This window comes from Ictalurus furcatus, chromosome 13 (assembly GCF_023375685.1).
Source record: "Ictalurus furcatus strain D&B chromosome 13, Billie_1.0, whole genome shotgun sequence".
Taxonomy (NCBI): Eukaryota; Metazoa; Chordata; class Actinopteri; order Siluriformes; family Ictaluridae; genus Ictalurus; species Ictalurus furcatus.
The window spans coordinates 22,516,525-22,543,176 of record NC_071267.1 but is presented as its reverse complement, the minus strand read 5'-3'; the positions used below and the strand labels follow the sequence as shown (position 1 = coordinate 22,543,176).

At 40.8% G+C, this 26,652-nt stretch overlaps 1 protein-coding gene across 2 annotated transcripts in view; it reads left to right on the top strand.

Moving 5' to 3' along the window:
* The window catches only part of dock1 (dedicator of cytokinesis 1), a 293,597-nt gene that overhangs the window by 24,612 nt on the left and 242,333 nt on the right, over positions 1–26,652 (top strand). For both annotated transcript variants that reach the window (XM_053640698.1, XM_053640699.1), the window contains exons 2-7: positions 19,279–19,362; positions 19,951–19,991; positions 20,176–20,231; positions 22,564–22,660; positions 23,949–24,097; positions 26,098–26,233. In XM_053640698.1, coding sequence (XP_053496673.1) covers positions 19,279–19,362; positions 19,951–19,991; positions 20,176–20,231; positions 22,564–22,660; positions 23,949–24,097; positions 26,098–26,233 — 563 coding nt within the window. The remainder of the gene's footprint in view (positions 1–19,278; positions 19,363–19,950; positions 19,992–20,175; positions 20,232–22,563; positions 22,661–23,948; positions 24,098–26,097; positions 26,234–26,652) is intronic.

The window sequence follows — 26,652 nt, the reverse complement described above, 5'->3', positions numbered from 1 at the left end:
TGCCATGTGTTCTCAGAAAAGGAACTGCATACAACACTTCCTGGTCATGTGACATGGCATTTTTTTTTTAATGTCATGTCAAAGTTAAAGCCCCCTTTTTTTTAGGATTTTTTTGTATTTGTAGTTTTGTATTATTACCGATTTAAAAAAAAAAAAAAAAAAGAAAAAAAAAAGAGATATATTAATTGTTGCCATGACAACAACATACAGTTAAGGGTTAAGCAACGAACTTCATGTTCATCCAGGACGCTTAGAAATGCATAGCTAATGTTGACCCTTAAATCTAATTTGCACAACAATCACTAATAGCAAGGGGTTAACCAGTCCACTGCTGACGCTCTGAGAAATGTCAGGGCAGCGTTGAGAATGTCAGTGATAAGAGCGCGTGACTAAGATTAATGACGGCTCTGTGGCCCTGACAAGCACTGACATCACCGAGGAGGGCCGTGTGCGTCTGTGTGCGCGTGCACGTGTACGGCCGCACACCGTGCCGTATCATACGGTTGTGTGTGTAGAAGCCTGAGCAGCGCAGCATCATGACATTAGCTGTCAGTGCGTGTGTGATAGAAAGACACACAAGGCTTGTGTGTGAATAAATAAAGGAGATGACTGAGTGAGGTAACGTCACCATCAGCTCAGCATCGTTCAAGTTTGAAGAGACAGTTTGTGGAGTGTAAGCTGTAGATGTAAACATTTTTAAAAATGCATTAAAAAAAAAAAGAGCATGTTTATATTTATTGAGTGAAATTGTCATTGGAATCAAGATGATGCCAGGATTTAAAATCAAATGAATATCATCCAAGGTTTTATTTATTTATTTATTTACTTACTTACTTGGTAACCGCTTTTTCTGTGCCTGTGCAATGAACGGCAACGGATGATGATTCAGAGGCATGGCCGCGTCACCGGAGTCTATTCACCACCTCTATTGCTCACAATAGCAGGATTGTGTACAGAGACCGCACACCACTCCATTGCTGTCTAGCTGAGGAAGGTTCCAGAACGTTTCTCTTAGCAGCTCATGCAGCTTTACGGATATTTCTAAGATATTTCCGGACTTGTAGGTTAAAATCTGGTTTATTCTTTGTCACAAGTGCCTCTAAGAGCTGCTGAACATATGAAAATTGGAGCGATGTTGCACAGTAGCTGGAGGTTTCCACACCCTGTTTGCAACTGGTCATGCCATGCGTCTTGTGTTTGGTTTACATCCTGATAACGTTTATCCTGATCACACAGGCACGTAATGACTAATATGCCCAATTACCTAGTTGTGTAGCTTTGCATTTATACTTGCTTTATAGTTCACTGAAAAGGAATAATAATAATTTAAAATAATTTCCAGTCCCATTTCATGGGACTGGAAAAAGGATTTATTTATTTATTTATTTATTTATTTTAATCCTGATGTCTCATCAGCCTGCACAGTGCCGTTTTGATAGTGAAACGAATGCACTAGGACTCTGTTTATCGTGGCCGTTGACAAGATTGTAAATTTGTTGTCTAATTTTTTCTCTGATGAACGTATTCGCAGTTTCATTTCACTCTTGCTTGGTGGAATTTGATGTGCGCTGCACTGCCTTTGAATCCATCTCTCCGGCGCTACAAACCGCACTGCGAGCAGAGATTTCGGATCGTCAGTCCCCACATATGAATCGTTTTTCGTTTGAGAACTTTTCAGCATTATAAAACTGAATGGATGAACGAACTTCTGGCCATGTTGGCGTTTTTCCACATTTTTTCCGTCTGTACCACTCAGTACGAGTGCTCGTACCATTATCCTTGAGGCATTTGACCTAACAGTTCGTTTATAGCTTAGTCTTCACCCAATTGGCTGGCGTTCTTGTGAGCGTTTTCAAATCGTTTTTTGTGAGGATGGAGATATTTACACATGAAATGTTCATGTGGAGGGGAATAAAAACAAAAAACGAAATAAAAAAAACAAAACAAAGCCAGGGCCTTGGTAAAAAGCTTGTAGTAAGAGTTTGAATGAAATGCGGATGCTGCAGTTTTTGGTGTGATCTAATCCAAGTTTGCTCTCAGGAAGACGATCCGGAATTATACTATCCTCTCGGGTTTTGGCAAAATACTTCCAAATCCAGTTAGCTAAGCTAGAAATTAGTCGGCAACAAACGTTAGAAAAGTCTGTAACAGTCCTTAAAAATGGCTCGCTCCTTTATGTCAACTCAACAGAGAAAAGTGCCTGCAGTTACCCAACCAACCAACGCTTACCTCACAGCCCAGGCTAAGCCGTACTTGACATTCAGAACCATGGATTTTTATAACGTTGGGGGGCGGGACACTTCAAATTCTACAAAACATTTGATTGGGCAGAACGATGCCATAAAACATTGTCGATCCGTATTGGTGCTAGAGAGAGATTGTACATTTTGAATCAATCATTTAAACGTGAATTGTCATTGTTTTGGAGCGCACTATCTTATGGATGACATTAAGGCGAACATATTCACACTAAATGCCACAAAACTTCAATTTTGATTTCATGGGGACTTGAAAGTAATCATTTTGGTACCAATACAGTGTCTGTCTTTTCCTCAGACTCCTCAAAACTGAAGCTCCTAGGAGCTCTCACCCATTCATACTTGATGCATTTTCATAGGTTTGTGTTTTGAAGAGTAACTTTTCAATGCTAGCTGTCTGTCTCTGTTTTTGGATTTTCCGAAGACTGTTTGGCAGGAAGTGTGAACCAGCTTTTACCCACATACGACCCAGATAATGCCCTTCCCCCCCCCCCCCCTTTTTTTTTTTTTTTAAAGCTGATTAGCATCTGGTTGGTAATGAAATACCACTTTGATAGAATGGAAAGCAGTTTATATTTAAAGAAAAAAGAGGGCTTGACTGCACAGGGTCTCGGTGTTAAGCAATTCTCATTGATGCTGTCACTAATTTCTGTTCTGTGAGTCGCATGAAATTGAGTTAGTGTCTCCTGTCTGTCAGCGTGCAGTCAGCACTATCTTTCAGGTCGTCTGTCAGTGTCTTGCTGGGTGGAGATGAGCAAAGTTGGCAGATTAGTGAAGCGAGAGGTGATGGAGTAGGGACTGGGGTCGTCTGTGCCAGGCCTTTAATTTCTTTCCTTCCCCTACAACATAATGTGTCAATTGTTCATCTGCTTTTCTCGTTCTTTCAAGCTTTTTATTAAGCGCCGTACCTTTCAATCCTAAAATAACTGGAACATCAGTGTACCACTTCCATGCTGTTGGCGTTCTACAGATTTGTGCTGATTGGTGTAGTAAAATTGATCGTTTTTTTAAAATGTCGAACTATTTAGTTTTTAGTGTTTGTGGATAAGAGGGATGTTCTGCATTAGTTAGAATCATTTACATATATGGAATTTGGAAAACACCCTTATCCAGAGCGACTTCCATTTATACATCTGAGCAGTTGAGGGTTAAGTGCCTTGCTGAACGGCCCAGCAGTGACAGCTTGGCAGTGCTGAGATTTTAACTCGTGTCCTTCTGCTCAGTAGTCCAACATCCTCAACCACTGCCCAAACCAGAACCAAACCACAAACAAATATACCTTTAATTATGCATGCACTGATACCGATCCAGGCATTGGTATCCATGTGGTACCCAATAAGCCTAGTCTACTCTGTCGTGCTAATGAACCGATGACAAAATATCAGCGTTTTCTGAAAGTAGTTTTGCGATAAATAATGTCAATCAAACAAAGCAGACAGTAAACCGTGCTCTGGGAAAATATCAAGACGAGCGCCTACATCATCCTCCTACAATTCAAGTCATCTGATTTAAAATAAAGAAATAAATAAAATCCTAAGCTTAAAACTCGGCATGATGAGATCATCTCTAGGTGAGAAAATATCTACAGATGAAGCTTGGTGAGTGAAAATAACAGCTGTAATCCAGTATGATGTTCTGAAGATCACATTGCATTTAATTTACAATCAGCTTGCTAATGTTTTAAAGAACGAACCTAGTAGCCCTAAGTGCATGCAATTGTTTTGGGGAAAAAAAAATTGGGTATTACCCACGTATATGGTACACCTCCGTATAATTAATGTGAGTTTATGCTGTATAATTTATTCATTAGTTTAAGTTGTATAAATATTGTTTTCTTTTTTTTTTTTTTTTAAAGAAGAGATTACTCATTTAATGTGCAGCACACAACAAGCACAAATTCAAATTCTTTTGGCACAGAGTGGTTCTACTTAATTTCTTTTTAGATTGGACGCTAACTTCAGGGAAGTATCTTATCTGTCTGAGTGCATGAAACATGAGAATATTTTTCTCTTTTGGAAATTTTCTTTGAAATGAACCTTTTTGTATATTGTCTCTGTTCTGTCGTGCATGCTCGCTGCTTTTGTTTATGATGACGGAGTGCGAACAGATTCAGTCTGTCAGATTTAAAGACTCGGGGTGTCACTTGGCAGAGGGTTGTGAGAGTGTGTGTGTGTGTGTGTGTGTCTCATTGTTATTCCGATGCTGTTTTGGCCTTGATTTTTGATTCTCTTTTTCTGTCTTGCTGTTGGTGTATGAGACGGCTTTTTAGCATTTTCTCTCATGAATATTGTTTGAGACAATGGAGAAAAAAAATAAAAAAATTCCAAACGAGATATTAAGGACGTTTTCACACCTGCCTCGTTTGGAGCGTTTGTTTTGGAACCTGGTGCGTTTTCTTCTTTGTTTCGGTTCGTTAGACATTATATGAACATGGCAGTCGTGCTCGGATCCGCACCAAACGAGTCCGAGCGGTCCGAACCCTGGAGCAATTCACTTGTGGTGAGGAAGCAATTCGACCCGACGAGCCAACCTGTATAGCAATGCATGATGGGAACCGCGTTATGTAAAAAGCATGTTTGTTTTGCTAACGGCTCTCAACATGGATCGCGGTTTAACTTGGACGAAAGACGAGGTGAAACACCTTATTGAAATTTGGTCCGATTTAACATATTTCAGAAAATTTTTTAAAAACATTGAGGTTTAAAATGTGTTTAGCGAGCATCTCAAGGAGCTGAGCTTTAATCACTCGACGAAACATTGATTCCTACTCAAACTGATCAATTATAATAACTACAGCTTAAAAAAAACAACAACAATAAGCTCACAGAGCTGCTGTCTGTCCATCTTGAAGGATGACCGCTGTGGGTGGAACCCTAAAACATAAACGGGCGTACTCTGACCAATGAGAGGACAGTTTATTCTCATGTGACCTTAAACAAACACATTTTGGGACGCTGTGAAATGTTGCCTTGTGAAAGCGAACCGAGCCCAAGAGAAAATGCAACATTGTAACAATTTGAGTCCCCCGTTTTGGAACAAAGCACAGATCTACTGGTCTGAAAACGCCCCAGGAGTTGTAATTTTTGTGTGTGTGTGTGTGTGTGTGTGTGTGTGTGTGTGTGTGTGTGTGTGTGTGTGTGTGTGTTGATTGGCCTGTTAAAGCAGATTGAGCAGTATGCATGGTTAAGAAAAGACTTAATACCAGCTCAGTAAGTAATGAACATTTTGCCCCATCACTCTCTGCTTGAGCGGTTCTTCATTTTGTTTTTGGACGCGCAAAGAAGCGCACAAGGTTAATTCGTTTCGTCCTAATCTGACCGATGATTCCTGAGCGATCGCAGAGTCCTGACGATTTTTCCCGCAAAGCTTGAGCCGTTCCACAATCCTGTAACGAATACACTAAATCTGATTTTAAAGCTTTAATGTATCGTGTTTAAATAAGAATCCCTGAATATTTGTCCTTTTTGTTATGAATTTTATTTATTTTTTTTTTCAAATAAGTGGTTCGTATTTATGCGACATGATTCGTTTTTCTGTATCTAAGGCTCTAACTTTATAACCGAGACACACGTCTGAGAAGTATAGACTGTTGCGATTCATTATCTTATGCGTTTTTTTTTTTTTTTTTTCTAGAAGGTTTCTTCAGATTTGGGTGAAAATTGGCTTTACTGGCTCGTTTGCAGGAACTCCTGGCAATGAGAAGACGCCATTAGCTGACGTGTTGTGTCTCTGCAGGCCCAGTCCTGTTACTGGTGTGGGCGTTAAATGCCCTGAGCTTGGGAAAACTGTCCAGTCTCCATTCATTATAACCATGACCCTCTGTGTTTGAAGGATGGTGTGTTGCTTTCCTCCGACACCCCCATCCCCCTCCCCTCCGCACCATATATCTCATCTCGTATCCCTCATTATCTCTTCTCTCTCACTCACTCTCTCTCTCTCTCACACACACACTCATCCTGCCGGAATCTATAGCATGTGATCGGTACTACCTTTGATTGTTCTGCTTGTGAAACACGGATAAAGTTATCTAGGGGGATTTTCTCAGCCACTCCTGGGCGGGAATCGATCACCGTTCAGACCGTGTTTCCTTTACTTTGTTAATCTTTAGTGGCATTTGCAACCGAATGTCTACAGCTTCATTGCTGTTAATTGTGCAGTATGTATATTACTGGCGTTGCGATTGTATTAGGGATTCATTTTGCTCGCTGTAGGATGTTAAACGATGATAACGAATTAGGGTCCTATTCATTATCTGCCTTAAGATAAAACGAAGCGATACCCAGTACCAATGCAGTTTGCAATAATTTGCCTCTTGCTGCGTATCGTTTCGGCGCTCTGATTTATGCCGTCTCTCTTTCCTGGGTAAAAGCATTAGCTGTGTAAGTTATGAACATAATATTCCCTTCTGTGTACACCAGCAGCAAATTGTGCCTTAAAGAATATACGAGGGAAGAGAACCTTTATTTCAGTCGATGAGGATTGGGGGTAGTTCTTCAGACAGTCCGAAGCCGTTGGGAGCAATATGTTCAGGCACTAAACTTTTCATTTGAGATGAAACATGAAGATTGGTGTGTAACTTCTCAGAGGTGATGACGTGTACAGAAAAGTACAGTGGTTACTTTTCCACTTGTGCCGAATTTTGACCTAAACTTTCGAAAGCAAAGTGTGTTTCTGCATTTCCGTGTCGATAAACAGTCTTAGGCTAATGGTTTTCCGGTAAAATTAAGGGTTTTCTTTCTACCCACTAAGATTTTCTAAGATTACTGCCTACTTTGCCTTTATCCACGTCACTATTAATATACGTTTTGTGTGTGTGTGTGTGTGTGTGTGTGTGTGTGTGTGTGTGTGCGCACGCGGTGTTACATGGTTGCCATTAGGCAGTCCCTGCCCTCCAGGACTTTGCGATTTAGCGATCCCAGAAAATAACATAAAATCTGCAATATTGGGAGGAGCTTGCACTTTTTCAACATTCCCATAGATTTTCTGCAGACTTTAGCCAAGACTTGTGTGACGCTATCACAACGCAAAAAAAAAAAAAAATCTCCGTTATCCGCGTGCGTCGAACACGAGAACTCCTTTACCGACGAACTTCACTGTGAAAGTCCGTGCAAAAACAATCTTGTGCAATTTCAATTCTGCCAATTCAAGTAGTTTTCTGCAAAAAAAAACAACAACAACAAAAAAGCACGAAAACGCTGTACATATCTACAGAGCTATAGATTGTTATCAGAACTTGCTCCTATTTTAAAGAAATAGACCAGACTGACATTTATCCATGTGAAGTCTTCTGTTTAATCACAAGAGGAATGCTTTTTTTTTATTTTTTATCAGCGGATGAAAGACCTTTGCCTGAACGTGTACAGATATTTTAATTGTCGTCTTCAGGTTCCTCGGGCTGCATTCAGAGCAGGCCATAGCAGAGAAGAAACTAGGAATTTGCTCAGACACTAGCAAGGGAAGAACACTGAAATATCTGTTAGCCAGAACCTAGTCTCAGCCTCAGATGCCCCACCCACGGCTCATGGAACGACGGATACCTCTTGTAAACTCTTGTAGCTGCTCAGAAGTTTATGATTTGGTCATTCTTACTGTTTTCCTGATGTGATGCAATTAAGTCTTTGGAGCATGGGTTGAAGCAGTGGGTTTAGCGTCTTCAGACCGGTCTACCCTGAAATGGAATAATGCTCTGTATATATCTTTCTGTATACAGGTCATGTTAAAGCTTGTATGTAATGCCGGGGCAGGACTTTCCTATGTGCTAAAGCAGTCTAAGCACTCTTCGGTCGGAGTCCCCGTCCCTGACAGCGAGCTGTAATATCGCAGCCTGCCTGTTTGAGCGTAAAAGAACACGCTCATTAGAACACAGCCGGAGATCTGGCAGCCGCCTCTCTGCCTCGCCGAGAATAACACATCTAGTCCGTCGTACGCCGACGTTCTCTTCACCTCGCGTCCGTCCACTCCATCCTCATCTCTCTGCTTCCCACCTTGTTGCTCCTTCGCTTTGTGTACTGTTAAATGCCAGGTTAATTGCAGCAGTGCTATCTGAGCAGCTGTACAGATAAACATGATGGATTACTGAATGGAATTGATTTAATGTGGGAACAGGGACCTGTGGCGCTCTGTGAAGTTAGTGAGCTCTTTTGTTTCTGCTAGAGGCCATTAAAAACTCTCAAGCCTGTGTCTCAGCCTCGTAGCCTCCAATTAGCTCCCATTAGAAGAAAGACTAAACAGGAATAACCGCAGGTTCCTGTCCACAGGCTGCCTTTCCCCCCCTTATTGCTGTCACACAGGTCGGGTTAGATGTAAGCTGCAGGGTGTCTGCAATTGATGTCAGTTAAAGTGTGTGATAGGTTTAAAATATAAAACAGGGCTTTTTCAAGCAATTGTGAGTCTGAGTTTTCCAAATTCCAGACAAGGGCCCGTGTTTTCACATTTTACGTTGTCTTGTTATGTCTGTAACGCTAGTCCAACGCTGTCACAAGCTTGTGTTCTACATTGTGTGTGTCAGGTCGTAGGATTTCAACCGTCTGCATTGTAAAGTTATGAGAGTGTCAAACAGATGTGTTTAGATCTGGGTTTTTTTTTTGCTGTTTTTTTTTTTTAATAAATCCTGTCTAAATTTGGTCGTTTCATGTGTCCGGAGTGTCATGATTTCATCTCCTGTAGGGATTTTTCATGTTTAAAAAAGAACCATGCTTAAATGGTGCTCAAACCATTTCAGAAAATCTAATGTGATCACTTGCACATTTTCTGGCAGCCTCCCACTGCGTTCTGTGAGAGGCCATTTTTATCATATTTAGTCAGATTTGGTTATGGCGCTTCCCCTTCGTGAAGTCCTTTCCCGATTGGCGCGCTCATTCGTATAAAGTTGGGCTTTAGCCCCAACAGTACGCTAGGGCTGGGCGATATATCGATATAATGTCGATACCCTGATAAGTGATTTACACGATACACTTTTTAGAGATATCCTCGGTATGGGGATGTATATTTTACGTTCTTAATAATTACTAATGTAATGGTACTGAATGGATGCTGTTGATTTGACATTTAAAAAAAAACAAAACATTTTTCTTCCTTGTCTTTGTAGGAATTTAAAGAAACAGATCGTCAAACTCAGTTTAATGGGGTTTGTTGTTTATTTTCCTACTGTTTTGCAGACAGATTGATGGCTAAATTATGTACCGTGATGTGCATTGTGGAAATTGTATGTTTGTACAAAAAATTGCTGTGTTTGGAATTCAGAAGTCAGATCAGGAGTGCAGATCAGGCCAAAAAAAAAAAAAATTAGACAGTGAAGAAGAAATTGCATTGCGGTGGAAGTGTCATGTGTCAAGGTTTCACAGGTTTGAGTGAGTCTCTACCCTTGATAGCCTGAGATTCCTGTTCTTGGCTGTCAGGACTGGAACCCTGGGCAGGTGTGGCTCAGCTGGTAGAGCGGGTTGTCCACTAATCGTAGGTTTGGCGGTTCGATTCCTGGACCACGTGACTCCACATGCCGAAGTGTCCTTGGGCAAGACGCTGAACCCCAAGTTGCTCCCGATGGCAAGTTAGCGCCTTGCATGGCAGCTCTGCTACCACTGGTGTGTGAGTGTGTGTGTGTGTGAATGGGTGAATGAGACCGTGTAAAGCGTTTGGATAAAAGATGAACTGGGATGCTTTTCTGCTCACCACGGTTGTAAAGAGTGCTTATCTGAGTTGCTATAAACTTCTTGGCAGCTCGAACCAATCTGTCTGTTTTTCTCTGACCTCTCTTATCAACAAGCCGTTTCGACCCACAGAACTGTCGCTCGCTCCATGTTTTCGCACCATTCTGTTTAAACTCTAGAGACTGTAGTCCGTGAGAGAAATTCCAGGAGGTCAGCAGTTTCTGAAATCCTCAAACCCGCCCATCTGGCACCGATGAAAAGTCAGAGATCACACTTTCTCCCCATTCTGATGTTAGATGGGAACATTAACCGAAGTTGTTCCTGTTATTAATACTCCTTGGATGCTTTAATATGGATATACACACCATTAGATACTGTAACAATCTGGTAACTTTTGGTTCTTCCTTTAAATAGCTGTATGCATGTTGTTTCTGTGCAATTATTGTTTTGTTTTCATGTTATTTTAGATAGAAATGTGTATTAGGGTGTGTACTAGGGCTGCATGTATTGAATTTCGAATTACATTGTTTCATATAAAAATAATTCTGACTCTTTTTCAGGAGTGAGTGTTTCTCTTACAGGCTGTCCAGGTTGTAGGATTGAGTTTTATTGCTCTTTGACACTATTTCCTATTATTTCTGTGATTGAGAGGTGATGTCCAGCCTTTACAAAGCTGTAAGTGGATTCTGATAGTGTTTCTCTCTGAACCAGCAGGGGTCATTCAGTGTGTGAGTTTGGCTTATTGGAGATTTTCCGTGGCCTTCTTGGAGTGTTATGACCAATGACTGAGCCTCCTGGTGTGCGCGCGCGCGCGTGTGTGTGTGTGTGTGTGTGTGTGTGTGTGTGTGTGTGTGTAAAAAAAGAATAAGGCCCTGTTTACGCTAGTGCGTTTTCGTTTTAAAAATGAAAACGATCCTCGTCCACGCTGGCGTTTCCGCTGTGTTTCAGAAACGATCTCCGTCCACACTACACGACCGAATACGCACGTCACATGACCATTCATGCACACTACAAGTGTAGACAGGAAGTTGGTTGCTAGCCACTGACAGGCACAGCAAACCGGCGTTGCACGTATTGCTTACGCCGATCGCTCTAATCATAGCTCTCCTCTTGCGCATGTAGGCAGCTGCAGTATTATAAAATACAGAATTTAACTGCACAATGGCTGCTAGGAATGACAACAATGCCAGCAAAGCTTGCGGTTCGGTCTCTGTGTTGTTGTGTAGACGAGCGAGGTAACGTAACGGTCATATGGTAGGGGCTTGACGAATCAGGGAAGGATACACAATGATCAGGAAGACCCAATCAGGGAGCGAATGTGGGCGAAGCCACGCCTTCGTTTTCAAAAGTCTTCATTTTGGTCTGTTTACACTGAAACGCGAGCCTGGAGTTTTCAAACTAAAACGGGGCGTCTTCTGCGTTTCCAAAAGTCTCCGTTTTCGAGGGTCGAAAACGCCGGAGTAGCGTAGACGACGGGCGAAACCGTAGCACAAGTTATGCGTTTTAAAACGAAAACGCACTAGAGTAAACAGCGCCTAAGAGAGATCGAGAGACAGGCTAATAGACCGCGCTGCCACAGGGAATCCTTCTCTAGGTTATTCCTGCAGGCTTCTCAATGCGCTCTGTTCATTCAGAGCCACCGTGGCGGGTGAAATGGTGCTTTTCTATGTGGAGACTGGGCAGCACAGTGCCTCTCGAGAGCTGCGAGACTTCAGGGAGCTCTTCATACTGCCAAACTACCACACACACATTCTCCCACTCTCTTCCTAAGACTCATTGTCTGTGCCCTCTTTTATTCCTCTCTGATTTTCTCGGTTGGTGGTGAACGTTTTATCTCATTCTCTGCTTTCTCTTTGCCCTCTCTCTCTCTCTCCCCCCCCCCCTCTCTCTCCCCCCCCCCCCCCTTTTCCTCCTCAATAACCTGTTGCACATATATGCACATGGATTAGAGCTGGATATTAGCCTCTTTGCCAGCCTCACTTTTAATTCTAATCACATCACTATTGAGTTGAGCTAATATGAGGCAGCTGCGAGTGTGTGGGCGCGTGTGTAAGTAAGCTGAGCACTTGCGGCTAATTACGCAGGATCCTTTTCTATCCGTAGTGCAGGTGAACAGTGCCTGTTTGTCTTCCTGAGGTATATTACATCATATGGCCACTTTGAGAGGTTTATGAACAGCAGCGTGAGCTTGATATTATGTACTAATATCGTGACCTGCGTATTATAAGGTCATGTCTGAATAATAAATGAGTTTTGACATCAGAACCTAAAAGTTCAAATCTTCATTTTCTGTTCAACGACTTTTAGGTTCGTTTAGATTTACATTCAAAATCTTTCTAAGATGAATAGAAAGATTTTTTGAACTTAGGCCAAACACAGATAGAATCTTCTTATTCCATAAGCTCAAATATTTTTTTGGTTTTATACAATCCTAGTCTGTTTCGTATAATGCAATTTGTTAATCTTAATATATGGTAATAAACGGTATAACTGAGCAAAGAATGTGAGCATTTTAAAGCCCATTAGGACCACAGTATGATTATATCTACTTTTCAGTAAGCTGATTGATTGGTTGATTGATTGATTCACTAAGCATAATGCATAAAAATCATGCAGATATAGTTCAAGATCTTGACGCAACAGTCTGTAGAGTTTGCACAGAAAACGTCCAGTGAATTTCGGAAATGCCCTTTTTGATGCTGACTGGAAAGCTACAGTAACAAAAATAACCACTCTTTCCAACCGCGGTGAGCAGAAAAGCATCTCAGATTGGAAAAAGATGTCCAACCCTGAGGCGGAACAGCGGAAGACCACCTTGAGTTCCACTTCGGTCAACCGAGAAGAGGAATCTGAGGCTTCAGTGGGTGCAGGCTCACAATATGGGACTCTCTCTCTCTCTCTCTCATATATATATATATATATATATATATATATATATATATATATATATATATATATATATATATATATATATATATATAGAGGAGTGTTTAAAATTCTTTCCGAAGCACTTTCTGAAGAACCATGAGGGATGTCCCCTCTGCTCTTTTCCATATCAGTCACCCTTTATTGTTTTTTTTTCTTTTCTTTTTTTTTTTTTTCTTCCTCTTGTGTTCTTCTTGTCAGTGCCACACTGAAGTCATTTTCCTTTTCTATTGTTCATGTTTCCTTGCTTGCTCTTCCTCTCTCTCTCTCTCTCTCTCTCTCTCTCTCTGTCTGTCTCCGTGTCTTTCACTCTCTCTGCATGCGTCGGGATAAATAGTAAGACGCAGGACGGCAGCAGAACAAAAGCAAATGAAGGCTCCTGGCTGGAACGGAGACACGGTGGAGGTGGTGTACTGTGCTGATTAGATTTCAGTGTTGCCTGCTGGACACTGGACTCAGGCGGGTGATGGATTCAGCCTATTCACTGCCGTGTTCCAGGCTCCTGCGTGCTGAAACATGCGCTCCTGATGGGGCTGTCAGAATGAATTTCTGCTCAAATACTAGTCCAGTTTTCACAAGATGGACATTTTTTCAAAGGCACAAAATGCACAACATTTATGGCATTTCTATTTATATATATTATTTTGGCATATGTATCTTCTAGTTATATAAATCTCAATTGGAGCACAGTGTGCGTCCTAAGCGAGATTATTTTGAGAGTCGCCATTACGCTCATTTTGTGAAACTTGTCCAGGTCTATCCACTTCTTCTCAGCTTGTCATCGGTCGTCTTCCTCTGACCCCGAGCCGTGTTCATGTCACGGCCTAATTAGAAACGCATGCTCTTTTTCTCTGAACGGATTGAACAATATATATGCGCTGAAATACATTTGTGCAGTCATCGATATACTTGGACGCCCCACCCAAGTATAAGCTATGGATGGGACTCACTGCTGTGTAGGTAGGCGTGGATATGTATTTATATCTCGGTGGGGACCTTATGTCTGACAGTTTTAGTTTTTCTGGGGACATTTGGCTGATCCCCATGAAGAAACCTGATTTGTATTTTTTTTTTTTTTTTTTTTTCTTATAAAACTTGCAGTTCCTTTTTGTTTCTAAGGTTAAGGTTAGGTTTGGGTGCAGCAGTTGAAGAAATTACACTTATTTTGTTGACATTTGACTATTTAATTGTCTGGAGTTTGCAAATAAGACTTCTGTGCCACTGTTTTATGTTCTGTAAGAGTGAGACTTGGAGTGTTATTGGTGGTGATGGTTTGTTGAGGATTTTCCAGCGCTTGACTGGAATTTATTGCTTGTAACTTCACGGCGCTGGTGTAGAATTTATTGTTTGAAACTAAGTCTTTAGTGGTTGCTGACTGAGCTGGTTGCTGTCTGCTGTTCTCTGCCGTTTTATAGAGAGCTGACTGAGAGTGAATAAAGAAAAGCAGAAAAGTGTGTGTTTCTGGGGTAAAAGGTTAGTCTTTATGAGTGCTATTGTAATGGTGTCCTCACTCATCTGATGTAATACTCTGTTCAGTGGCTGTATCATACTCATGTGAATGTGTGTGTGGGTGGGTGGGTGGCTTGGGGCTCTAATGATTAGTCTGATGATTAGAGAGAGGGATAAAAATAATTTGAGTAAATAAAGTGGACCCACATTTCTACACACTTGAAGGTACCACCTTATTATGTACGTCTACTGTGTATCTGTTTCGTTGACAGTTACTCCCACCATATCGGCCACTTTATATGTAAAGTTAGATGATAAGAGTGGCACTGCAGGATTAAATCTTCTAGCATTGATGTGGTTACTGGACACTGACACTGATTAAGGGTGTAGTAACTTTACAATTACAAAGTGGACCGACTAAATGAGTGGTCCAGATTAGCGGTGGCCCCGTGGTGGTCGTTTACTTTAACAGCATTTAACATCCACCATTATCCAGAACGACGCAGATGTAGAGAAGTGCTTTGTAGTCTCCATTCGAAACATATCCTCATGCTAGGACAAATAGGTCAGAATCAAGAATACTCTCAGGCTTAAACCCTCTAAAGAGTAGATAGCACAGCAACAAAGCAGTCCTAGTGTTCATTATTTATCATTAGAGCTCTTTCAGGTGTTTATTGAAGAGGTGGGGCTTCAGTCTTCATTTTAAGACAGATTGACTCACTGTCTGGATAGCCAGGGAAAGTTTGTTCCACCAAATGGATGCCAGGGTGATGCAAGACGTTCTTGTACCAGGGTACGAGGTGGAGCCGTGCTTGTTGTCTCGAAGGAAATGTGGTGGAGAGCCGGGCTTGGTAAGCGCCTTCGGGTGTCTGTGGTTTAAATCCGATACGGGCGGCTATAGGATGTCGGTTGAGGAAATGCAGCGATGGGGTGTTGCGGGAGAACTTGGGAGGCTGTAAACAAGTCTTTCAGCTACGTCGTGGCTTTGCATTGATGGTCAGGAAAGGCTTGAGGGGGATGGGGCGGGGGGGATGGGGATGGGGGGGTATAGTTAGTAATGTACACCTAGAAAGTAATAAGCTAGGGTGACCTTAATCAGAGGGAGAGAATCTAGTGTGAGTGTGTTGGGAATACCAGTTGTGGTGAGGTTTTTTAAATTTTTTGTTTAAAAAAAAAATAAAAAATACACATCAGTATCAGTGCTAGGTTGCAGTCTTCCACCAGAAATATTCAGCTGCCCCGTGGTCAGAAACCAGCCACTAATTAAGGGCCTAAGGGTAGCTGTCATAAATAGTGGCTAGCAGGTGGAGTGTAGACTCTAACCAATTGGCTAGTAAGTCAACTTGCCTGTCTCAAGGATATCCGTTTTGCTCTTCGCCACCTTCTCAATAGCTATCCTTGATAGTAAAGACTTATGACCTTATGGTCATGAAGCTGCTCAGTGTGTCTGCCTGAGCTGTAGACCCTGAGAATGTGAGGAAAGGGCTTGACGAACAGAGACGGAAAGAAAAAGATTGCCTTTATTTTATAAGCTTGCTCGATTAAAATTTGCCTTAAATTGCATTTGTGAATGGTGAGAAGACAGCAATCACACTGGGGTGCAGAACCAAACTACAGGTCTGAGAGCATCTGAGAGAAGTGAGCTCAATCCTAGTGCGGTTTCATTGCAACACGATTCAGGTCTGAATGAAAGCTATATAACTTGGAGATGCGGTTATATTTTCTGCTTATTTAGTTCATCATCAGTTACTCTCAGTATTATTGCACATCTATACTCATCTCTCTTCATCCGAAAGGTTCACACCAGTTTATTTTACTGTAGAGAGAAAGTGCTGCCTGAAGTCTTTTTCTGCTGATCAGTCGCCCCCCACCACTGTATTCCTGAGGGGGGGTGGGGCTAGGGGTCGGAATTTGAAATGAAGTGAATCGAGAAGTCTGAACATGTGCTTATTTAAGTGACATGACTACGGAAATTGTTTAATGTTTTTAACTTGTTTTAGCGTGTATAATTAATCGTGCCTGCTGTGTTGGAATATATGTTGGGTGAACACTAAAGCCTGGTCTGAAATCAGTCTCTTACTCACTTTACTATAGTCCTGTGATTTCTTCTGTTTCTGTGTGTGTATCATACTAAATTGTGTCGGAATTAAAACAAACTCTAAGATAAATATCAGGCAACCTGAGTAAAAATGATGTCGTTTATTGAAACAAAAAAAGTTATCCAATACCAAATGGGCCTGTGTGGAAAATATATTTGCCCCCATAGTTACTAATTCCCCAAATCTATGAAACTGCATTCATAATGGGTTTCAGCTGGGATAGACTCGAGCAGGCCTGATTACTGCAAACCCTGTTCAATCACATCAACACTTAAATAGCATGAACCAACAGCATGAAGTTCGTTAAAAGGTCTTACCCAGTAACACACTAAAACACAAATTTAAATAAATTCCAGAAACGACGAGGAAGAAGGTGATTGAAATACACCAGTCTGGGAAGGGTTACAAAGCTGTTTCAAATGCTCCGGGGCTCCAACGAACCACAGTGAGAGCCATTACTAGGAGCGGCCTAGTAAAAGTCTCGACTTGAACCAATTAAGACGCTGTGGGAGGAGCTTAAATGGGCAGTTCATGTGTGGCTGAACTAAAGCAGTTCACAGCACAGTGAAAGACTGATCTCCAGTTATCGGAAGCGTTTGGTTGCAGTTATTGCTGCACAACCAGATTTTAAGTTTAAGGGGGCAATTAGTTTTTCACATGGGTGATAGGTGTTGGATAACTTTTTATTTATTAATTTTTTGTATGCTTCAATAAAAAAATAAGCAAAAAAATTTTTTTATCCAAATAATGTAACGTTAAATATTATGATATGCAAAACAGCAGTCAAGTAATTATCTTGGCAGCTCTAAGCTAGCATCTTGCAAATACAAAATGTAAAATTTCGGTGCATAATATATATACTATTTCTAGGGATGCACGGAAATGAAAATTCTTGGCCGAAACCGAATATAAAGAAAAACTTGGCCGAATACCGAACACGTTTTTTTCAATTTATTTTGCCATTTTTTTCACCATTGCATAAATTAAATAGTCAAAATGTGCTTTTTACTATTTTGTCTTGCTTTTCAAAGAAAAAAAATCAATCACAAAAACTCCAATTTCAAAATATTTATTTAACACTGAACATTTTTTTCATTCCAGCAGGCATAGGCTACCAACAAGGCACAATATAACTTTAAATAAATAAATGAGTAAAATTATAATATTTTTATGTGGTCATCTTTGAGCCCCCCTTGAATAGCCTATGTTAGGCCTATAACTGACTGCTGAAAGAATGGAACACTCTGTAGCCTACAACAAAGAAGTGCATTAAAAAGTGCATTGACAAGAGTGCAAAAAATGGTTCTGTTGGGTTCTATACGGCTGATTATATTGGGGATATATACCGCTCGCGTCCCGGTACACCTCGCGGAGTATTACAGTAGATATAGGATGTGTCTGCCTGCCCTTAAATAAATACGTCTTTACCTGCTTCCGTACTCTACTCCCTTACGTCTCGCGACGTGGCAGAAACAAACCCGCGTGTCCACAGCTCGTGCATGCGCGCGCCCCCTCATCGAGGTCGTGATATTCGCGTGTCTCACTCTGGTTGCCAGGCTATTTGGTCGCGTCATCAAACACGTCATTGTTCGGTCAAATTTATTCGGCCTTTTCACTTATTCGGCCGAACACCGAAAATGCTTTTTTTTGCTATTTTCAGCCGAATAATTTCGGTTGCCGAACATTCGGTGCATCCCTAAATATTTCTAAAAAAAAAAAATAAAATTTGCCTTTGTATATGAGATTAGCTAATCTGGTGTCCAGGGTTTCCAGGTCTGTGACAAAAGCCATCCAATAGTCCAAAAACAGGCCAAATTGAGTAGATCCACTTTTCTTTAACCTGCTTTTAAATTTCACCAGCAATTACTTTATTAATTATTTTAAGTAATGTTGTGCATTTGAACAAATCGGCAAAATAATAAACTTTAATTTATAGAGCGCCTTTAAAAGTAGCTTCTCAAAGCGCTGTTCACAAAATAAGCAGTACACAGAAAAAAATATATAAAAGTTAATAATAATAATAATAATAATAAGAAGAAGAAGAATAAAAAGTAGACATCAGCAGTCAAATGCAAGTTTAAAAAAGTAGGTCTTGAGTTGAGCTTTAAAAATGTCAAAGGTCTAATCTTCCCTAAGTTCAAGAGGAAGAGCGTTCCAAAGGGAAGGAACAGAGACAGAAGAAGCCCCGTCACCCATAGATTTTAAGCGGGTTTGTGGAACAGTTAACAGATTACACTGTGAGGAGCGCAGTCTGCGATTTGGGGTTTAAGGAATTAATAAAGCAGATAAATAATGAGGAGCCAAGCCATGTAATGCTCTGTATGTATAAATTGTTCTTTCTTCAAGGTTAGGAAAGGTCAGGTCGTTAGGAAAGGTCAGGCTGCTATAGGATTTTGGCTTAAATAACTAACTTCTATTGCTTGAATGAGAAGATATTTTATATCGAGTCGATTCAGCTAATGAACGCATTTGATATGAAAAACTTCAGAGCAAGGCAGAAATCTTAAAAAAAAAAAAAAAAAAAAAAAAAAAGAGGGAGAGGAAAGGTCACACCGAGTCATCAACTCTATGTGCTGCTGTTCTCCTGTCCAATACGCTTCTGTTGTCCTGTCTAGTCACCGTGCACTGTCCTGAGGGTCCTGAGTATTTATTGGACATTTTGTACTCGTCTCACACTGTTGTGACCCGGTGTTATTGTCACTGTTGTGACTGTTGCTATTTCATTACATGTACCATGGTCTGAATGAAACATTTCGTTACAGTGTATAGAAGTTCTATAGAGGAATTAGGATAAAACCCACTGGACTTGCTTAGGTCTGTGCATCCTGCCTGCCTTCATGGTGATGTGCTAGTGTTGTGGTGCAGTGTACCTAATTTCATTCTTCTCTTTCTGTCTTTTAGCGATTTATAACTATGATGCTCGCGGTGAGGAGGAGCTTTCACTGCAGATTGGAGACACAGTACATATACTGGAGACGTATGAAGGTGAGTTTTACACACACACACACACACACACTCTCTCTCTTTCTCCTTCTCTCTCTCTCTCTCTCTTCGTATGCCTCTGATGGATTCACTCAGGTTTGACACCACTGGCATTCTGGGAAAATGGAGCCATATTTCTTTGTCAACGAGACTAATGCCTTCACTCCATCGTAGCATGTGAGATGGGAGTCGGTCATATTCCATGAGCAGCCACCGCATTTTCCAAAACTCGACATTCTTAATAATTTCCCCTCAAAAGTATTCATTTTTTAAAATATATTTTCTTTGTCAAATACAGTCTCCCTCTATCCAGGCATTATTTAATTGTTGTGCATAAGCATGCTGGGCCCCGAGCACATACTATTTGCAAAAAAAAAAAAAAATTATTAGCATTAAATGTTTTCTACAGAGCCTGAGAGATCATGTCACGGAGTGAATTATTAAACACATCCCCCGGATACGGGGAAATCCGAGCGCTCTGTTGTGCGTAGGAATGAGAGTTTGTGTCGCCGGTAATGAGATGCACATTGTCAGCATAATGCAATCACAGCTGTTTACAATATCAGTAATGTATTACATCTTGTCTTGCAGGCTGGTACAGAGGACACCGGCTGAGGAGGCGCTCAAAAAAGGTGAGCTGATTTATGAGGAGGTCTGGGCCTATGAGGAGTCGAGTTATTAGTTTAGGCAAGGAACTCGAGTTTCTGTCGGGAGTCGTTTTAGATCTCATGTTTAATTTGGGTTTTTGGGTTTGTTCGGTTCTATTGAAATGGTGTAGACATGATGAGAAATATATATATATAAATATTTTTGCAGGGCATATTTCCTGCCTGTTACATACACCTGAAAGAGGCCTCAGTTGAAGGCAGTGGGTAAGTTGTGCTTTTTTTTTTTTTTCTTCCCCCTCCCATTTTAAAGGTGCCTCAATGTTTGTTCATTCATGATTTTTTTTGTATTATGATGTGAGGTGTTAATTAGTGGCCCTTCAATGCCCAAATTTTTTTGCTTATAGTTTTAAAATGGAAGGTTCTGGGTGGTGTAAGGTACGTATATCATGTAGAATACAGAACATTGCGTTGTATCCCCAGAGGTACTGTATGCGTATAGCTTTGTCCTTGTTGCCCAGACCAGCCTTCTCTTGTTGCATAGGCTGTATTTTGATGGCTGTATTTTTAATCTTATAGCCTTAGGGTCAAGTGTGGGTGTTTATTGATTTTTCCCTGCTTACAATTTACCACTTTAGAAAAAATCACTATACAATTGGGTATATTAGTATTTGGACAGTGACACGATTGTCATAATTTTGCCTCTGTACATCACCACAATGGAAAGGAAGCAATTAAAATGTGATTGAAGTGTAGACTTTCAGCTTTAGTTCAAGCGTTTGAACAAAAAAAAATTAACCAACCATTTAGGAATTACAACTATATATATATATATATATATATATATATATATATACAGAATAGCTCTATTTTCACAGGCTCAAAAATAATTGTACAATTGACTGATAAGGAGTTTCATGGCCAGGTGTGGCGTGTTTCCTCGTTATTTTCATGACCGATTAAAGAGATGAAAGGTCTAGAGGTGATTCCATGTGTTGAATTTGCATTTGGTAGCTGGCAATGTCATGGGAGCTGTTCAGCTCTCAATGTGCAGTCCAAAAAGGTGTCCATGAAAGTGAAGGAGACCATCGTTAGGCTAAAACCCCCCCCCCCCCCAAAAGATCTATTATAGAGAGAGCAGAAACTTTAGGAGTGGCCAAATTAACAATTTGGTGCATTCCTAAAAATAAGGAATGTACTGGCGAGCTCGGCAAGACCAAAACGCCCGTCAGACCACAGAAGACAAATAAAGTGGATGATCAGGGTTCTTTCCTTGGTGAAGAAAATCCCCTTCACAACATCTAGCCAAGCCAAGAACACTCTGGAGGACGTAGGCATATCGTTGTCAAAGTCTACAATCAAGAGACGCCATCGTGAATTTAAATACCGAGGGTTTACCTCAAGATGCAAACCACTGGTAACACTCAAGAACAGAAAGGCCAGATTAGACTTTGCTAGAAGACGTCTAAAAGATCCTGACCAGGTCTGGAACACGATTCTTTGGACAGATGAAACCAAGATGAAGAGAATGATGGGAAGAGAAGAGTATGTAGAAGGAAATGGAGGGCTCATAATACAAAGCATACCACATCATCTGTCAAACATGTGGAGGAAATGTTATGGCATGGGCGTGTAAACACCAGTGACTAATGGAACTGGGTCACTGGTGTTTATTGATGCGAGATCATCAGTGATGAGATCAACATGTCAGTTGGCTCATCTCCTGTTATATTAGGGAGAAAATGACTTCCCTTTTGGCGAATTTTAAGTGATTTTTGCGCGAACGCTTACCGGCATATGCCGATGTTAAATTGTGCAGTTGCGTAAAATGCATAAAGATCAGCAGAGCTGGTAATAAAACATAATCGGCGCTAGATATCGTGTCCGTGTAATATAGTGTGTATCGTATTGTTTAAGATAAATATTACGGTTTAAAGTTAATATATGGGGAAAATTTCTGTGCTTAAACATGTACTCTATGAGAAGCACATCAGGTATGTGGATTTTAACACCTTCAGCTCTCATTATTTTAAATGCTATTCACTGTCTGAGAGTCAAAGTGTGATAGTTCCTAGAGAGTTTTATCGTTCTGCCCTGGAAGACGTTCACTTTAACCCACTTGCGCATCATCTCCCAGTTATACGAATGATTTGGGGGAGAAAAAAAAAGCATTTGAAGCACGGAGCTTTGATTGTAATAGTGCTACTACGTGTTGAGGGAGTGAGTGAGTGAGTAACGGGCGTGCTGATTGAGAGCAGGTTTCAGAGCAGCTGTCCTCGAACATGACTGAAATGATCTGAATGTGCTGTGCAGAGAAGGTCAGGATTAATAACGGAAAGAGCACTTTTCTTTATTAACACGAGATTGAGCGTATGAGCCGAGCGTGCTCTGTAGAGAGGCTTCTCACACAGCGCGAGCATGTGCAAATTTATATGTAAAGCACACGCTTATCGCAGAAACTTTCGGGGGAGGGATTTTGTGCTTGCGTATGTAAACGGTATGCTTTAACATATCTGTTGTCCTATAGTTTAATGAAGTACCATTCTCTTGTTCGGTCTTATTTCTCTTCATTCCTCAATAATACTCTCCATTATGTTAGACCAAAGGAGACGGTCATTCCCACAGAGCTGCCTCTGGTGCATGAGGTCACCACCACTCTGAGAGAATGGGCGTCCATCTGGAGGGACTTGTATGTGGTGAGTAAAAGTCTTTGGGTCATTAGTAAGTGCTGGCCGAAGTACAATGTGTATCTCTGAAGTAGTGGCTGATGCTCACAAAACGTCAGTGCAGTGCAGGCAGTGAAGCTGTGTGTCATCTGAATGAATTTGGTCATCGTTTCATTAAACCTATCAGCAGTTAACTCATAATTACATACTCTTCTGATTGCACTGTAGTTACTGAATAAATTAGTAGTGCTTAAAATGAGATTTCGTTTAATACCTCCCATCATTTAGTGTTTTATTTTTTTTTAAATATTGTGTGCCAGCAGTTACTCGCGCACACAAATGAATGACGCCACCATATATTAAATAAAGGTCATGAAATCATGATGTATGAGTGGAATATAAGCTATTTATCTGTGCTGCGTGTGCAATTTCACTATTAAATTCTCACTAAACACGCATACCTCTGCTCAGCATGAAAAGCCATTTAAGATTCGGCTTGTGTGTGCGCTGAATGATTTTTATTTTTCGAAGAAATTGAGCTAAATATGAGCGACATTAATATTTCTATGGATAAGTGAACAGAAAAATGCATCTCGTCATTGACGCTTGTGATAGAATTCTTATAATATTCTCCGCTTGTGTTTAATGCTGCTCTTAATGTCTCTTCAGTCTGTAGCAGTAGAACGTTTTAGGCGCGTTAATATACCAGATCTGACAACCCCAATTCCGAAAAAGTCAGGACGGTGTGGAAAATGCTAATAAAAACAAACAGGAGTGATTTGTAAACGTACTTTGACGTGCATTTAAACCAAAAACGTCTATAGACAAGGTATTTAATGTTTTATCTAGTCAACTGCATAGTTTTGTTTGAAGGTAAATGTTTATTTTGAAATTTATGCATGCGACGTTGCAAAAAAAAAAAGTTGGGACGGGGGCAATTCGGGGCTAACAGCGATGTGATGAGTTGAGATAAGAAGGTGATGGGGAACAGGTGAGATCGTACAATCGTCTAATTGTATTTTATGTAATTCTATAAGGACCCTCCGAATGTTATTATTAAAACATTTTGACAGCCCTAATAAACAGTGGCCTGTGCATCATCTTGGCTAAAAGTGCATGCTAGTCAGTTTAATTAATTAAAATTTTTTTTTCTGAAAGTTCATGTGTAGTTCACCATGCTGCTTCTTATTAAAATTCACACTCCTGCTGTGTCACAGTGAACATGGCAGCTTAATTAGCCCTCATTGCACTGGATGCACAGACTAAGTAGTGTGTGTGTGTGTGTGTGTGTGTGTGTGTGTGTGTGTGTGTTCCACAGGGTGACAAGCGTGAGATGTTTAATACCGTTCGTGACATGATCTATGATCTCATCGAGTGGCGATCACAGATTCTGTCAGGAACTCTTCCACAGGACGAGCTCTCCGAACTCAAGCAGAAAGTCACCTCCAAGATCGACTATGGCAACAAGTACATGCTCTCAGCTTCCATCTCCTGCTATATATCCGAAGTAGATTTAGTGTGCTTAATGATTCTGACTTCGCACTATGAGAGAGAATTCTGAAACATTTTCCCAGTTTATAGTCTGTGTTACAGGATTTGCCGTTAGAATTGGCTTGTAGTCATCATGCGGTATATCCTGTTAAGGCCTTAGTATGCTTCAGACGATGTGCAGCTAACTCCCACGAACAATGACTTAAATGCAGAGCGAACAGACTGCAACGTCAGATGCCGGACCCCGCAAATGTCGTGCGACCAAGGCTGTGATAGATCCTTACCAAAAAAAAAAAAAAAAAAAGGGCGTGCCCGAGCTGAGTGATTCTAGGCATCAAATAGGATTCACTAGCATGCTAAACTCTTCATCGATAGACATCAATTTATTCAATGGACTCACATACCGTGGTGCTTGAAAGTTTGCGAACCCTTTAGAATTTTCTACATTTCTGCATGAATGTGATCTACAACAGATTTTCACACAAGTACTAAAAAGTACATAAAGAGAACCCAATTAAACAAATGAGACAAAATATTATACTTGGTCATTTATTTATTGAGGAAAATGATCCAATATTACATATCTGTGAGTGGCAAAAGTATGTGAACCTTTGCTTTCAGTATCTGGTGTGACCCCCTTGCGCAGCAATAACTGCAACTAAACATTTCCAGTAACCGTTGATCAGTCCTGCACATCGGCTTGGAGGAGTTTTAGCCCGTTCCTCAGTACAGAACAGCTTCAGCTCTGGGGCGTTGGTGGGTTTCCTCACATGGACTGCTTGCTTCAGGTCCTTCCACAACATTTCTCAGGACTATGACTTCTGATGATGTTTTAAGTCATATTTCTGAAGAAATGTAGAAAAATTCCAAAAGGTTCACAAACTTTCAAGCAACAACGTACCACCTCTGTCTTATTTCTCTCTTCCTTTACTTTTTTGTAAATATGGAATAAAATAAGGAGTTTAGACATGTTAATAGTGCACAGGGTTATGCGAGCTTGTAAGTCGGCCTAGTGGTCTCGTCTCCGCAGAACCCTAGCCGACGTCATCTTTGTATTAACGTGTTGAAGACTTTAGGGGATTTCACCTAGAGCAATCTTGCACTTTACTCGAGCATTATGCAAAACAACACATTCAAAGCACATTCAGGTTACACTCTGCCTATGATGCATTTCTGTATTTAGTAACCCTGAAATTAAGTGTAGCATGAACAGAAGTAAACAATCCCCTTTAACGTGCAAAAAAAATGTTTTGGTTTATAAAGCTGATTTGTGTTTATTTAATAACCAAGATTAATAGAATGAGGCAAAGATAACACGGCGCTGTTCATTTGTTTTTAAAGCGTAAATAACGGCCATGCCTGGATTTTGCAATTGAGAGCGCTGAATATTTATAGCATTTCAAAGCAGTAAGAGGAGCTTACCTGTACACCCAGTGATGGGTTGTGTGAACCACGTAAAAATGTCACGTTTGAATAAATTAGTTTGAATTACAAGCTGCTTGATTGAAAATGGTAGACGCTTCCACCTCACAATGAGAGACTCGGTTAAACTGAAGGATTTACGCCACATTATGTGTGATATAAATGTGTTTTAAGGAGAGTACGGTCTGTGCCTCTATTTATTTCAAGGTGTTATTAAATAAAAAGGTGGCTGGGTGACTTCTAATTCCTCTATACGATGTCACCCAGAAGAGGATGGGTTACCTTTGGAGTCTGGTTCCTCTCAAGGTTTCTTCCCAATGTTTTCTCAGGGAGTTTTTCCTTTGCCGCTGTTTCCTCTGGGTTGCTTTATTAGTTTTCAGACGGAAGGAAAATTCAGAGCTTAGTGGAAACTAGTCTAAACTATAGAAACTAACTGTACATTTAAAATACCCGGAATATGCATTTGGTTATTGCGTTAATCACCGCACCGTCAGACGACTGTTTTCTGTTTGCGTTCCACTTCTTGACTCGTCCTGTTCGGCTCTGCTCGTCAGGGTTTTGGATCAGGATCTGGTGGTGAGAGATAAGGATGGGAACATTTTGGACCCAGACCTCACCAGCACCATCAGCCTGTTCCGAGCACACGAGGCTGCATCCAGACAGATCGATGAACGCCTCCAGGAGGAGAAGGTAAGCTTCTACTCGGAGGAAGCTAACTTATGGCAGAACCTCTCGGTATGTATGACGGAGTAATTACTAGCTAGATAAATGCAGGGTGAGTTAAATAAAAGGCAGTGTTTAAATTTCTTAGTAAATCACACATTACCCTTGGCCACCATTTGGTGGAAATTGTGCATCATCTTTGGCCTTTGTAGAAGTTTGGCTGGTACCTACTGGGCCATGCTAATGCTGCCACAAACGATGTATAGCCTGTTTAGAGTTATTCAATGCTTTCGCTAATTAGGTAAAAGGTTGGCAGAGTTACTGAGTTCTTTATGGGATATTCATTCAACATGTGTAGTCTTGATTTTTGTCTTATTTAACTCGAGCTCTGTAGAGTGCAGAGTATAGTGCTTTGCATGTTTTCCTAGTGCACCGTGTATAGCAGA